Here is a 15,937-nt window from a genome sequence, read left to right as displayed (position 1 = left end):
AATTCAACCTATCTTTTAGGGACAAAGAGGACCAGAAAGCAGCAAAAAGAGATTTCATTCACCATATGCCCTGTTTATGGCAATTTCTAGGTCTTTGTTCTGTGACCACTGTCCCATGAATCCAATCTGGCAGATTAGTGGAAGTGACAGTTTTCATTCTTTTCAATTACAAAAGATTTGTTTATACACTTTATAAAAACAATACTTGGCTTTTATGTAGTGCTTTTGAATATTCCATAAATATTGCTGGAATGCAGTTGAGAATTCTCCTCAAACTGCAGATGGAGGCCTAAGGCAGAGAGAGAGCGCAGGTTGCCAAAGGCCACCTAGGGACTTCATGGCAGAGGCTAGTTTTATATCAAGGATATTATATAGCCCAGTCTCTTACCCACTATGCTACACCAGCTAACCTATGATGCATATAAATCAGCATAACATATTCCAAGTATTTCAATATTTTCCTGCTCTTTCCCCATAAATTATATGAATATAAAAATCTGGATCAGATTTTTATCTGGATCATGTTCCATTGCATTCATAAAGAATGGGTTCTGTGCCTGCGCAGGGACCTTGTGGTTAGATTGACTAGCTCCTTGTGATGCCCACTCTGCCTCGCACATGCTCAGTGCTTTCCAATGTAATTGAAAGTTGAGGGCACCATTTTCTCTGTTTCTATTTGACCACCAATGCGTCAACACCTCGTTGCTGGCTCCTCGGTTCATCTAGATACATTTGAGAGAAAGATAAGGAATTATATATTTATTCCTATTGGACTTGGACTGTATTTTGACTATTCTAATGTTTAATAGACTGGTTACTGTGTTTTGGATTTTTGTTTTTTGATGCCATGAGGCTGAAGCCTCGGGTCTCGCTTTTATCAGCAATGGAGACTAAAAAAACATTCAAGCATTGTGTGGACTACCGGGCTAAATTGCCGTCAATGGACTACCATGTGTAATGCCTCCTGTGCTAAGGAGAGCAGCACAACCCAGAAACATGCAAAATATGTTGTTCTTTTTACAAACTTTTTTTTAAAAGGGCACTGTGTCTACGTGCCGCGCTATTCGACGAAGTGCTCAGTCCACCGACTCAGGCCAAATTACCCCTGGACATCGTTATTGAGAGCAGATGCGTTGCTGGGCTCGGCATTGAGTGTGCAGGCATCTGCTGATATGCAGTCTAAAACTGCTGCTGAGAAAGCAGAGCCGGTGTTCAAACGGCCGAAGGAAGTTCCAGAACTGTCTAATCGACATAAGGATTTAAAAAATGAGACACTCCTTGAATGAGAAGGAGTGTAAAAAACATCAAAGCTAGTCAGAATTGAAGGTCAACACACCACCTCCAACTATTCTACAAAGCTGTAGCCCACCTTCAACATCCGCGGCTGGTCCATCGACATTGAGAGAACAGCCTTCGACGTCATCAAAAACTTTGCCGCCAGCATCATCCACAATCTTGATTATAGCATCAATGGAGCAGGACTCCCATTTTTCAGGCTCGATGTTGACATCAATATTGACTGTGCCTTCAATAGTGACCACAACGTCAACAGCATTACCGCGCTCGCCTTTTGCTGCAGTGCCACCTTGAAGTACTTCAGCTGTCTCCAGCACAAACGCCAGTGCAGTCCCCTTGGACACCAACACAACAACAACAACAACATGTGGATAGAGTTAACTTCACAGCAGATCATGATCAGGATGATGATGCCACTTTGGATCCAAATACAGCAGATACTTTACTGGTTATGCTGGATTCTTCGAACAGTACCCGCTTGGTGTCGGCTTTTCAAGGGTTTTAAGCAGTGGCCTCAACATCAAGTAGGATGTTGAGGAAATTCTAGTGTCAGTTCCTAAAATGCCGTTGATGTTGCCACTGTGTATTGCTATGACAGGGACTGCATTCCCTGTGCATCTGATGTCACCTTTGCATGCTCAAGACCCTGTGGTACCAAGGTTTTTTCAGTTATTTTCGCGGTCATAAGGGTCAGCTGCAGCAATGACTTTGCCATCTTTATCATGGAACTTGCCTGTTCAGTATGTGAGCTCACAGGCACTCTGGCAGCAGGGAGTGCCTAACCACCAGGGTCGTAGGGAAATTACACATTGTTGTGGTTCTTACCATTCTCCTGCTACTGCATTGCCAGACGACTATGCTGAATCTCAGCTATAGAAAGCACAACGGATTTTGCAGTGTCCTCTGTTGATTGTCCCAGAAAAGCAGGTATTGCATCTTACTGTTACTAGGTTGACTACCTGCCAGATGCAAGCTGATCACCTGAAACAACCTGTGCAATCTCCTGCACCACATCCAAGTACTCCTGCTTCAAGACCACGGGAGGTTCCAGAGGGTCCTGTTTTGACGCCGCAACAATCTCCAGTTCAGCCTACAGTGCCGGAGGAGGAGCAGGAGCTGCCTCTGGTAGCACCTTCATTGGAGGTTGGAGGCGATGGTTTTCATCTGATTCTGCCAGCATTGATTCAGATGGGACTAGCCGTCCCTCAGATCCAGATCCACCCTTGGATCTGCCTCCAAAGACTTCAACCTCCCCCTCAGAGGATTTAAAGGCATATCATGCCCATATTAGAGAGATGGTGGAGGCTTTGGGCCTAGACATTAAGCAACCAGAGACTGATTTAAAGGATTCGGTTTACAACATCATGACAGCTGCCAAAACATCCCATCCTTTTGCACTCCCAATGCTTCCTGTGATAACTAAAGTGGCGCAGTCTGCTTGGGAAGTGCTACAAACCTCCATGCCCACATCTAAATGCCTAGAAGGCTTATATAGAATTCAGGAAGAGGAAAACACGTACCTTTTGCGACATCCAGTGCCAAACCCCTTGGTAATTTATTGTGTGGCCACGTCAAAATCTGGCCACCGTCACACTACACCTTGTGATAAGGAAGGAAGATGTATTCCACATCCAGTTTGGCTATAAGAATAGCTAACTATGCAGCCTTCTTGGCCAGATACAATCATTATTAATGGGACATTTTGCTACAGGACTTAACTTGGTTGATTCCTGAGGAATTTCAGGACAGATTCACAGAACTATATATATATATATAAACACTACTGTCACTAGGCAACAGCTCAGCACTTTCAAACATTTAATTGAGACTGAATCTCAAGTCATGGCGATGGCGGTAATCATACAACGTCATGCATAGTTGAGATCCATGAACCTTCAACAAGACATGCGTAGAGAACTTGGCCTATGACCGAAAGGACTTATTTAGTGAGAGCACAGACTCCACTATGGAGTCTTTAAAAAAAAAAAAAAGAAATTATGCAGCAAAAATATTCATGCCAACGGCCTCTGCATCTTCTGCTACATCCTGTTACCGCCCATATGGGAGACAATGTGCTCCTTTTAAGCAACATGAGCAAAAGGATTTCAGGCGTCAATACCGGCCATATCAAAGAAATGAGGGTTTCGGACAGTTGCCTAAGGGCCAGAACAACAGGCCAGCTAAAGACCAGTCTAAGCTTTCTTTTTGATCTACTCCGCTGCCCACCACAATCAGACCAATCGAACCAATATCCATCTGTCAAAGCACACAACATCTGATTTGTAGTTGCCAACATTTCCATCAAACTGGCAAGCCATGCCCCAGCATGGCAACATATACCATCAGACCAGTGGGTTCTCAATTATCGAGACTGGTTATGCTTTAGAGTTCAAAACTGTGCCTCCATTCTTGGGGATAAAATACACAAGAGCAACTCCTTTATTGCTAGAAGAAGTGCAGGTGCTGTTAGAGAAAAGGGTGATTGTCCCAGTGCAGTGGACGGAGAGGATGTCCGGATTTTACTCCCATTACTTTCAAATCCCAAAGAGGGATGGGGGGATTCGGGCAATCATGAACCTTAGGGATCTCAATCAGTTCATGTAGGCACGCAAGTTCAGAATGATGTTACTGCAAGGAATGCTGTCTCTCCTGTGCAAGGAGGAGTGGGTAGCCACATTAGACTTGAAGGACGCGTATTTCCACATAGGAGTACAACAAAATCATTTCAAATATCTGTGCTGAGCATCAGGTGCAAGGACATTGGACATCAGCAGCAATGTCAGCATATAAATTACTTGGAATTACTGGCTTTGTTTTTGGTGCTAAAAGCATTCCAACCCAATTCGACAACACTGAGGCCATTGCGTATCTCAACCGACAAGGGGGGACAGTGTCTTGCTGCCTTTGTGCCTTGAATCTGCAAATTTGGATTTGGCGTGTCAGCCACAGTGTGAACTTTCTGGGAATATATATAGGGGGGGTGGACAGTGTCCTGGTGGACGGCCTCAGCTGGTCCATGCAGCAGTACCAGCACCACGAATGGGAGATCAACAACATCTATCTGAGCCGGGTGTTCAATTTATGGGGGCAACTGACGGTGGACTTGTTTGCGACTGCTGCCAACAGAAAATGTCCGAGATATTGCTCACATACCTGTACCAGCTGGGGATCCTTGGGAGATTCATTCCAACATGCGCGGAACAGGGGGTTCTTTTACCTGTTTCTGCCTCAGCCACTTCTAAACCGTATACTGGCACAGATGATGCAGGATGACATGTCAGGCATACTAGTGACGTCTTGGTGGCCTCGACAGCCTTGGTTTGCACCACTTCTCAAACTGTCAAGAGGGACTTTCCGCAGCTTCTCACTAAGGCCCGATCTTTGAGATTGGGACAATGGAGCAGTGCAGCATCCAGATGCAAGGACTTTACGGATGACAGCATGGAGAGTTGGCTTCTAAAAAAGATACTAATTAACAACAGGAAGCTGACTGCCAGGAAAAATTATGGAAGCAAGTGGAGGAGGTTCAAGGAATATGCACGATCACAGGGATTCCGTCCTGATAGGGCTAGGCTGCGGCAAGTTTTGCTATACATGATCTCCTTAAAGCTCAAGGGTTTAGCAAATTTGTATCTCAAGATGTATCTGGCATCTATCTCTTCAGTGCATACTGGTTGGGATGGCACCACTGTTTTTTTCCCATCCCAACTGTAAGAAATTTCTGAAGCGTGTAAATAACTTATATCCCCCAGTACTGTTGCTTATGGAGTAATGGAGCTTGTCCTTAGTGTTGGCAGCACTTGCTGAGCATCCCTTTGAGCCTTTGAATGAAGCTTCTCTATCCAGTTACACTGAGGACGGTTTTCTTTATAGCTGTCACTATGCAAGACAAATGAGTGAGCTCTCAGCAGTGCGGACGGACATTCTACATACGCAATTCTATCCTCACAAGTTAGTGATGTGGTTGGATCCACAATTGTGACCTGATTGTGACGGAGTTTCATTTAAATCAAGATATTATGTTACCTATCTTTCCCCAAAGTCCACAGTCGCCATTGGAGAAAGCGCTACATTCATTAGATGGCCGTTCTTTGCTGTATTACCAATTTAAAAAAACAACCCAAGGACATTAAAAGGTCAAAGAAGCTTTTTGTGGCCAATAAAGGCAGGGCAAAAGGTCAGCCAGTATCGTGGCGACGACTCGGTTGGTGTGCCAACAGCAAGACATAGATCCACCGCGCACTATAGGAACATAGGAAACTGCCATATACTGAGTCAGACCATTGGTCTATCTAGCTCAGTATTGTCTTCACAGACTGGCAGTGGCTTCTCCAAGGTTGCAGGCAGGAATCTCTCTCAGCCCTATCTTGGAGAAGCCAGGGAGGGAACCTGAAACCTTCTGCTCTTCCCAGAGTGGCTTCATCCCCTGAGGGGAATATCTTGCAGTGCTCACACATCAAGTCTTCCATTCATATGCAACCAGGGCAGACCCTGCTTAGCTATGGGGACGTCATGCTTGCTACCACAAGACCAGCTCTCCTCTCCCAAAGAGAGGAGCTATACGAGCACATTCAACAAGAGCATATGTGTCCTCTGCAGCACGTCTGTCAGGAATCCGTTTGACGGATATCTGTGCAGCTGCAGCATGGTCTTCCCAGCAGTCTTTCATTAAGCACTTTGCTGTTGACCTGTGGTCTGCTGAGCAGGTGCAGTTTGGCAGAAGTGTTTTGAAACAGTTGTTGCCTTAAGGCTTCTAGGGCTACAGTGTCCACCACCTTGCTTGGAAGCTGGCTAATCACCCATTCCCTATGAATGCAACAGATCACGATCCAGATAAACAGGTTGTTCACCTGTAACTGAGGATCTGGTAGTGATCTGTTGTATTCATAAGATGCTCCTGAACCACCCCATGACAGTAGCTGTTTTTTGTTTTGTTTTTTAAAACCCAAACACATACCTTAAAAATATCACTACATGATCATTGAAGATGGCAGTCTGCAAGAAACTGAGAAAATGGCGCCCCCAACTGCCAATTACAACGGAAGCACTGAGCATGTGCGAGGCAGAGTGGGCATCCTGAGGAGCTAGTCAATCTACCTGCAAGGTCCCTGCGCAGGTGCAGAACCCATTCCGTATGAATACAATGGATCACTACCAGATCATCAGTTACAGGTAAGCAACCTGTTTTTCTAGATAGAATAGTTGATAATTCTACATCTCATATCAGTCTTGCTTAATATCTTTCACATATTTAAATGGCATGCACTTAAAATAGAGGAGGAAATGATGTAGTGTTATTACCTAAAGCAGGCTTCCTCAAACTGCGGCCCTCCAGATGTTGCTGAACTACAACTCCCAGCATACCCAGCCACATAAAATTGTGTCTAGGGATGCTGGGAGTTGTAGTTCAGCAACATCTGGAGGGCCGCAGTTTGGGGAAGCCTGATCTAAAGTAATGACATAGTTCTAAAGACCTTTAACTTCTAAACAATGTTTTTTTTAATAGGAAGAGATTAAAAAAAAGTACAGTGAAATCCAGGATTGTGAAGAGACTATAGTGAGACTTAAGTCAGTAAGTAATATTGTCTCTTAAATGGAGTTTAGTTAAACCTTGGCTTTGTGCAGTGTCAGACCTTTGGGAGCATGTGCGAGCCCTCAGAAGAATTCTGCTTTCTGTTGTGGTTAGGATCAAGCCCGGATCAGTTGTGATAGCCAGATTGACCAAGCCTGGCTTACTCTTACCAAAGTTATTTTTTTCATGCCCTGTGATAAGAGTAAGTAAGCCAGGATGAGTCTGCTCTAATGTCATGGCTGATCCTGGCCTGTTTCTAACCACAATTAGAAGTAGAATTATTCTGTGGCTCATGTGAGAAGGGGAGGGGGGAGCACTCACATATGAGGTTTTGAAAAGCCAAGGTTTAATCTTGGTCCTGCATGATGTTTGAACTAGCCCAATGCATTTTTAATGTTTTGATATTTTGGCTTTAGTGTGCATGTGCTAGACATAACTGCTAATAGTAGGAGAAAACAAATTATTATTTGTAGTAGTAGTAGTAGTAGTAGTAGTAGTAGTATCATCTATATAGAAGTTCTGATTTTTTATCCTAGTTCCTATTTTAAAGGTAAAGCGTGCCATTGAGTCCTGGTGACCACAGGGCCCTGTGGTTGTCTTTAGTAGAATACAGGAGGGGTTTACCATTGCCATCTCCCATGCAGTATGAGATGTCTTCCAGCATCTTCCTATATCGCTGCTGCCCAATAAAGGTGTTTCTCATAGTCTGGGAAACATACCAGTGGGGAATCGAACCGGCAACCTCTGGCTTGGTAGTCAAGCCATTTCCACGCTGTGCCATTAGACAGCCAGTTCCTGTTTTAGTGGCTTTTTAATGCACAAACATAATGAATGAAGTATGCTTGTATTTCCTAGGCTGAATTCCTGAAACTCTTTATTCCAAAGTAGTGCCACAAGAGCCAAGTTATTTAGGGGTAGTAAGCTTTAAAACTGCAGTCCCAAAATATAAATATATAGGTAGCTATGCTAAAAGCAGATTGGATTTTTAATGAGAATGGTCATGATGATCCAGTTAAAATTAAGTATTTTGGGTCCTGTGGATTTCAATAGGAGACAGTTGGGTAGAACATGAGAAAGGTGTTTTCCTCCATTCTCTTGTTCTGGAATTTAAAATTCTAGGGCTTGGGGTTTTATTATTATTTCCTGTAGACAGTCTATCACTATGCTAAGTTTGGTCATCTTGGCTTGTAAGGGAAGATGGTGAGAATTTAGTTATATCTCCACATCATGTATAAGTGGAGATTGTTCTGTTATAAAATTAAATATAGATTTCCATGCTGGACCTGTATTTAGGAATATCAAAAAATTTGAAATACTTGCATTATTTCAGGAATTATCTTCATGTCGTAGAGAAAAAGATAGGCTGACTGAAGAACTCTGTGAAAAAACAGATGAAAAACAAGATCTTGAGTTGGTGTTGAATCAGGTTCAACAAGAGAATCGCAGACTAGCCAAAAAGGTTGAAAACTTTGAACTTATAGGTGAGTGTAAGGGACTCAGTGGGCCATGTGGTCAAATCTCCACTCCTATGCTGTACTTAAATTATTCCTAACAAATATTTGTCCAATTCTTTAAAAAAAAACACCTCCTCAAAGGAAGGAGATTACAGGACCTTTGACATGTGCATATTGTTTCATTGATGAACTGCTTATGAATGGAAGAGGTTTTCAAAACAGTTTGCTCACATTTAACTTATGATCTGTAGCATGATCTGTCGGACATTCATAAACCTAGGTTCTGTGCCTGTGCAGGACCTTGTGGGTGGAATATCCAAGCTCCTCATGGTGCTTGCATACTGCCCCTCTCACTCGGTGTGACCATTCATTTTGGAGTTTGGAGTGCCATTCTTTCAGTTGCTTTCCAACTGCTGAAGTGTTCACCTCATCAGTTAGGGCTCTTCGGTTTGAGTGGTTCCTCTAAACAGAGAGAGAGTTTTTGTGAACATCTTTTGATATCGGACTGGTGTTTTGTTTTTTTGCTATTGCAGTGAAACGGACTGGTTTTGTCGAAAGATTTGTAAGCTTTTCCGATTTTACTCAGCTAGGTTTTTTATTTCCCAATTCTCAATGGACATTTAAGAAGTGTAGGGATTGTAGAGGGAAATTGTCCTCAGTGGATTGACATGACTCCTGGTTTGCTCTGTTTAGGTGAGGATCATAATGCGAAGACCTGCCAGATTTGCATGTCCTTTTCTTGTCAAACGTTAATGAACCGAGCACTTCGACTCGGGCTTTATGCAAGCAAGCAGAGATGTCTGTATCACTGACGCTTGTACCCATGATGGGGACAGCGAGGTTTTCAGTGTCAAAGCTTTGGTCAGCTCAGGCAACCTACACTGCTTTGCTGGGGAACTAGAATGTTGATTCCCCACCTACACTGATGCTGCAATCTCCACATCCACTGCTTTTGATATGGACCTCTGTGTCCATGACAAATCCTTCAGTTTCGGCTATAATCTTGAGACCCCTGCTGGGGGGACATGTATAGGAGCCCTGCAGAGGTTTCCAAAGATTCTGCCTATGGGAGTCACCACAAGGAATAGAAGAAAAAGAAGGGATCCTCGGATGAGGATTAACATTCTAGATTTGGATAGTGGTTCCATCATTCATAAGTAGTGGGTTCTGCGCCTGTGCAGATCAGCTTAGGGAAGAATTCGTTAGCTCCTTGCAACGCCAACTGCCCACTGCACGTGACTGCAGTACCCTCTAGCGGCAGTTAGGCGTCTCCACATTCAGTTTCTTTTTGACCGCCATAGCAATCAGTTTTCGGAGACTGTTTGGTCCTTGTGTGGAAAGTTTGTAATTCGTTTTAAAGGTTTTTGGACATCTGGTTACGGACTTTGACTACTCTTACGGATTTCCCTCGGTTTTGGCAGTACTTTGGACTCGGATTTGAATATTGGAACGGTTTTGACTACTCTTTCTCTAACTCCAACGGATTTGACCGCGATCTTGGAACTCTCCCCTCGACCTAGGAATGGAACTACTACTGTTTTTCTCAAAATGAGCAGCCTGAGCAAGCCTGGAAAGGCGAGTAATTCCGGCAAGACTACCTTTAAACGTTGTATTAATTGCCGTGGAAAGATCCCCTCAACAGATGGCCATACTCTATGTCTGTTTTGCCTAGGGGAGTCGCACGATACGAAATCCTGCTCCGTCTGTGTAACTTTTAGTAAACAGACTCTAAAGAATTGTGCTGCGTGTCTAAAGGTGTTCTTGTTGGAGGATGCTTTGCTGCCTAAAGTTGCCCTGGTGACTGTGGCTACAGGTCTGGCATCAAGTGCGCTGTCTAAGGACCCGGGGAAGTCGAAGGAAATCTCGGCTTCTGGCACTTCGCCATTTGCCACCACGACATCGAGTGCTTCGGCATTAGACCCTTCAGGAACATTTAAGCGACCAGAGGAACGTCGGTCTGGTCAGAAGAGGAAGCGCAAGGAGGAGTCTTCTGCACACGTATCTGCCCATAAGAAGTCAAGCATAAGCATCGAGACCAGTTTGTGGAGCTTACTCCTTCGCCTTCGGGGCTGCAGGACTATGTGATTCCTCGACACCGAGCAACTTCCTTATCCCCGGCTACGACACCCTATCAGTCACCGCTGACTCCTGGGGCCAGAGCGCACGGCGTTCGACATTGTGACCAGTCGATGTCGAAGACGTCCAGGCGGGAATCTGGGGATCGCTCTTCGAATTCGAGGACTCGACATCGAGATGACACTGCAGTGGCCGCTACCACAGCTCGCCAGTCGACGTCGAGGGCGTCGACATTGAAGGCTGCGTTGGAGTCGACGGTCGCCATCATTTTGGATACGGAGCTCGACACAGACCCCGATATCGAACTCGACATCGAGGACGCCGCTGCAGCTCTGGATCCTATCGTTGTAGAGGAGATTGGCCCAGTCCCATCTCCAACGACACCTGGCGGAGTGGAGGAACGAGATGCTAGTCGCCTAAACCGGATGCTGCATTCTGAGGAAAGTACACCCTCTACAGGAACCTTTACAGGATTTCAGGAGACTGACTATCTCCCTGGGCCAGTACCCAGAACACCAGTACCCCAAACACCTTCTTTTTCGGCTAGGGGGACGCCGGTCACAGGACTCCTACCCAGTGCTGGTCGGGGGGACTTAGTTCTCCAGCTGGGCAGAGACTGTGCTTTGTTTGGGGAGTGGTTGCGAGAGAGAGAACAGACCCCCAGGGTTAGAAAGGAGACGGCTGTGCAAACGACTTTCGCACCTGTGCAGCACGCGGAGATGGCTGTTCAGGCTTCAGTACCGTTGCCACGGCAGCGTACCGTCTCATTGCAAGCCAATGTGCCATGTCCTCAACCTCTTTCCGCACCCGCTCCACCCCATGTGGCAACGCAGACGACACGTACTCATATACCTAGACATGTAACCTCTACTGCTGTGGGCAACTCGCCTGCACCCTTGGATGACGGGGATGAGGATGAGGATGACTGTACCTCTGATTCAACTGTGCCTGGTCCAGAAAATCCCGAGGCATCTGCTTTACCTGATCTTGATTCGGATGTTGCGACCGTTCCATCAACGTTGCCTAATGAGGAGATGAAGTGCTACCATCAGCAGGTAGCTGAGATGGCCCAGGTCTTAGGCCTATCACTGAAAGAAAAGACCACTGACTTAGAGGACCCTGTTTATAACATGATGCAGGCGGCGGCTGGTTTGAAACCGGTCTACCTGCCTATGCTGCCTCATATCACCAGAGCGGCGAAATCAGCGTGGGAGGTGATCCAGACTTCGGCACCCACCTCAAAGTGCTTAGAGGCTCTATATTGTATCCAGGAGGAGGAGAATGCTTATCTGGTGCTTCACCCTACTCCCAATTCATTGGTGGTGGACTGTGCTACAACTTCTAAGGGTGGCAAGCGGCACACCACACCTGCAGACAAGGAGAGCCGTAAACTGGATGTACTTGGAAGACGCACGTATTCGACGGCGTGCTTGTCTATCAAGATTGCCAAATATGTGGCCTGTCAAGCAAGGTATACGCATTCCCTTTTGGGAGACGTTGTTCGATCGACGTGCTAAGCTGGAACCAGGCAAGTTTGTGAAGAGGTTTGAGACTGTTTTTGCAAAGTCTACAGCAGCTACCCGTCAGCAATTGGCTAATGCCAAGCATTTAGCCGAGTCTGAATCCTGCACATTGACGTCATAAATAATTCTGAGGAGGCACGCCTGGCTGCGGGCTACGGGTCTCCAGCAGGATATGCGGGACTCTCCCTTTTGACGAAGCAAGCTTGTTTTCAGACAAGACCAACGACAACATGGAGCAATGAAAAAAATCATAGGTCACCACACGAACCTTTACCAACCAGCAGTTTAACAACAGATACCGCCCATATAATCAATACAATCAGTACCAGAGGCGTCAGAGCAATTACCGGCAGACCGATAAGCGAGACTTCAGGTGACCCTACCAACGTTTCGGGAGCAACTTCAAGTGGCCTTATTATCCAAAAACTGAGCTAATCAATCCAACCATAATAAGAGAACTCCACAATCAAAGCAGCAGCTTTGATCCAGGGGTGAGCCCACTGCCAACTTGCGACTTGCCTCATCAAAGCTATTTGACCAACATCACAGCAAAGAAAACCATCTCCTTGAACTGTGCCAGAGTAACCATCAAACTGGCAAGCCATGCCCAAGCATGGCACCATATAACATTGGACCAATGGGTCTTACACATAGTAACGACGTGCTATGCTCTGGAGTTTGAGGAGTTTTCTCCATTTCTGGGTGTGAAGTTCACTCCGGAAACCCTGGTCTTGAGGGAGGAGGTAGAAAAGCTTTTGATGAAAGAGGTGATATTGCCGGTCCAGTGGGCTCTCAGCTAGACGGGATTTTATTCCCATTATTTTCAAGTTCCCAAGCACGATGGGGGCATAAGACCAATTATGGATCTCCGGGGCCTGAACCAATACATCGAGGTACAAAAATTCAGGATGACAACGTTGCAAGCCATCCTTCCACTCCTCCACGGGGAGAATTGGATTGCAACACTCGGCTTGAAAGATGCATACTTTCATATAGTCATCCAAGAGAACCACCGCAAGTATCTGCGCTTCACCATGGGGAACAAGATATATCAATACAACGTGCTACCCTTCGGCCTGGTCACCACTCCATGGGTATTCACGAAGTGTGTTGCAGTAATAATAGCCTATCTCAGAACAAAGGGACTGTCCATATATCCGTACCTGGACGACTGGCTGCTGACAGCCAGAACACAGGAACAACTGCTAGAGGATGTGCACTTGGTGACGTCCTTGTTGGACGACCTGGGCGTGAGGATCAACTGGGAGAAATCCTTTCTACAGGCCGCAAAACGCCTTCAATATATCGGGGCGCTATTGGACATGTCAGCCCAGAGGGCGTTTCTACCAAAGGAACGGTTTACTCGCCTGAGGGCGCTCATCCTTTTGTGCCAAAGGCAGCCTGTGCAAAATGCAAGAACTGTACAGGTGATTCTCAGTCTGATGGCATCCTGCACCACCACAGTATTATATGCAAAGCTGCATGTGCGCAAGCTGAAGCTTTGGTTTCTAAAAGTTTACAAGCCAAGATTAGAGCCATAATCCAAGCATGTGACGCTTCCAAGGACAGTGTTGGACTCAATGACGTGGTGGACTAAGGAATCAAACATGCTCAACGGCGTCCAGTTCGAGGCGCGAAGGCCTTCAGCCACAGTGACGTCCGATGCTTCGCTACAGGGCTGGGTGGCCCACCTGCTACATCACAGGGTGCAAGGGCTATGGACGCGGAAGGAAAGGTTCTGCATATCAACGTCTTGGAGCTGTTGGCTGCATTCAAAGCCCTGATCGCCTTCCCGGAGGAGCTCATGGGACAAACCGTCCAACTGCAGATGGACAATACAACAGCCATTGCATATGTCAACAAGCAGGGCGGGACGGTGTCCAGATCGTTATGCGGCCTCAGTTTGCAGCTGTGGAATTAGTGCATTCCACGCAAGATTTATCCCATTGCCATTCACATCAAGGGCACCATGAATGTTTTGGCGGACTCCTTGAGCAGGGAGCTTGTGCTGGACCAGCACGAGTGGGAGTTGAATCCTGTGATACTAGAACAATTATTCCAAGCAAGGGGCAGACCAAAGGTGGATCTGTTCGCAACATCCAGGAACAGCAAGTGCAACCACTATTGCTCCCGGATGGGAGTCGGCCCAAACACCAAGGGGGATGCATTTCAGTTTCAATGGAGCCGACAGCTGTTTTATGCCTATCCCCTGATTCTGCTGCTCCCCAGAGTGGTGGCCAAGCTTCTACAAGATAAGACTCGGACAATAGTGGTTGCCCCATGGTGGCCAAGGCAACCATGGTACACGCAGCTACTCAGACTATCCCAAGGCAGATACAGACGCCTACCACAGTGGACAGATCTGATAACTCAAGACCAAGGAGAGGCAGTTCACCCCAACTTATCTGTCTTGAATCTCACTGCGTGGAGGATCGGCTGCTAAGGAGATTTCTCCTCAACACCCGTAAACTGTCCACAAGGCGCAGCTATCGAGCAAAATGGCGTAGGTCTAAAGCACACGCTACCTCTAGGGGATCTGACCCCAAAGAAGCAAGCCTTAAGGCTGTTCTTCTCTACCTGACCTCTCTGAAACAAAGCGGCCTGGCGAATGTCTCTATAAAGGTGTATATGGCAGCTATTTCGGCACACCATGATGGGTGGGGCGGAAAGACAGCCTTCACTCATCTGAGATGTAAGGACTTTTTGAGAGGCATCAATAATCTATACCCACCAGTTAGGCTGCCAGCTGAAAAATGCAGTCTCTCTTTGGTGCTCTCGTCACTGACAGAATCACCATTTGAACCATTGGCAGCTGCGTCGGTGAAGCTCTTAACCCTGAAGAATAACCCGGTAATTGATATTGATGCCGAGGAGGAAGGGTTCCTTACAGGGGAAGACCTTAATCAAACACCTACCCATTCCTTACTATCTCTGCTGGATTCTTCAGAAAGCACTACCTTGGCTTTGACATGTAGAGGCTTTCTTCGCCAAGGTCTTGACATAGAGAATGATATTGGGGAGGATGTTAGTCCCATCCTGAAAACTCCTTCTATGTTTCCACAGAAAACGTATTCCCCTATAGGCACTCAACCCTTGAATCGTTTCTCTACATCAGGAGATGCGCACAGGGCTTTTGTACAGTGCTCTCACAGCTGTGACTGTTCTGGTTACTGGAGTTCCCCTGTTTCTCTGAGGTGTTCTCATCACCATTCCTGTCATAGGAGACTAACAAGAATTCAAGAATATTGTTGCACCATGTCTCCAGGTGTATCAAATGACTATGAAGATTAGCATTTGTAGGAGTCACAGAAGTCTGCTTCATTAGATAGAATTAGTAGAGACTAAGACTTATGGCCTTGTGCAATGCCACTGTCCCATATGTACATTTAAGGATGCATTCTCTCAAATTATGGTTCCTCTCTGTTGTCCAACCCAAAATATGTCAACAGATGAACCTGTAGATCCCTTTGTTAGTCCTACACTCCCTGTGATGGTGGACTCTGAATAGAAACCTTCTGGAAGGTGTCCTGTTCAAGATTGCAGCTCCTACTGCCAGTGTTACAACAGAAGTGTCCCTCTCAGGTTGAGTGGGGTGCATTGTGGGGGTTGCCAAACCCCCCAGGGATTGTGGGGGTTGCCAAACAGGGATTATGAACAACTCAATACAGGAGGTTTCACATAAATTTCCCAGAAGTTAGCTGTTCTCCAGGCATTAAAATATTTCCTAACGCTGCTTCAAGGAAGGGTGGTACAGATAGAACTTGACAATACTACTGCCATTGCCTACTTGAACAGACAAGGAACTATGGCCACCCATTCCATCTATACCCTCAGTGTTTAGTTGTGGAACCCGTGCATAGCCCAGTACCCAATTGCCCACTCTTTCCCACCCCACTTGTGTACTCACGGTAGAAGTAGAGGATCTTGAATGGTTTTTGGACATTGCAGTCTGGACAGGGAAAATAAGTTCTCAGACCTTATTTGCCTTATTTAATTCACTGCACTTCATTTACATA

General features: G+C 46.0%; 1 protein-coding gene across 5 annotated transcripts in view; it reads left to right on the top strand.

Annotated features, from left to right (window-relative positions):
* Nucleotides 1-15,937, top strand: part of CEP135 (centrosomal protein 135) — a 110,835-nt gene that overhangs the window by 25,541 nt on the left and 69,357 nt on the right. For all 5 annotated transcript variants that reach the window (XM_053255986.1, XM_053255989.1, XM_053255990.1 and 2 more), the window contains 2 exons: nucleotides 6,803-6,868; nucleotides 8,199-8,349. In XM_053255986.1, the coding sequence (XP_053111961.1) occupies nucleotides 6,803-6,868; nucleotides 8,199-8,349 (217 nt within the window). The remainder of the gene's footprint in view (nucleotides 1-6,802; nucleotides 6,869-8,198; nucleotides 8,350-15,937) is intronic.

This window comes from Hemicordylus capensis, chromosome 5 (assembly GCF_027244095.1).
Source record: "Hemicordylus capensis ecotype Gifberg chromosome 5, rHemCap1.1.pri, whole genome shotgun sequence".
In the NCBI taxonomy this organism is placed as follows: Eukaryota; Metazoa; Chordata; class Lepidosauria; order Squamata; family Cordylidae; genus Hemicordylus; species Hemicordylus capensis.
This window is presented reverse-complemented; position numbering and strand designations above follow the sequence as displayed.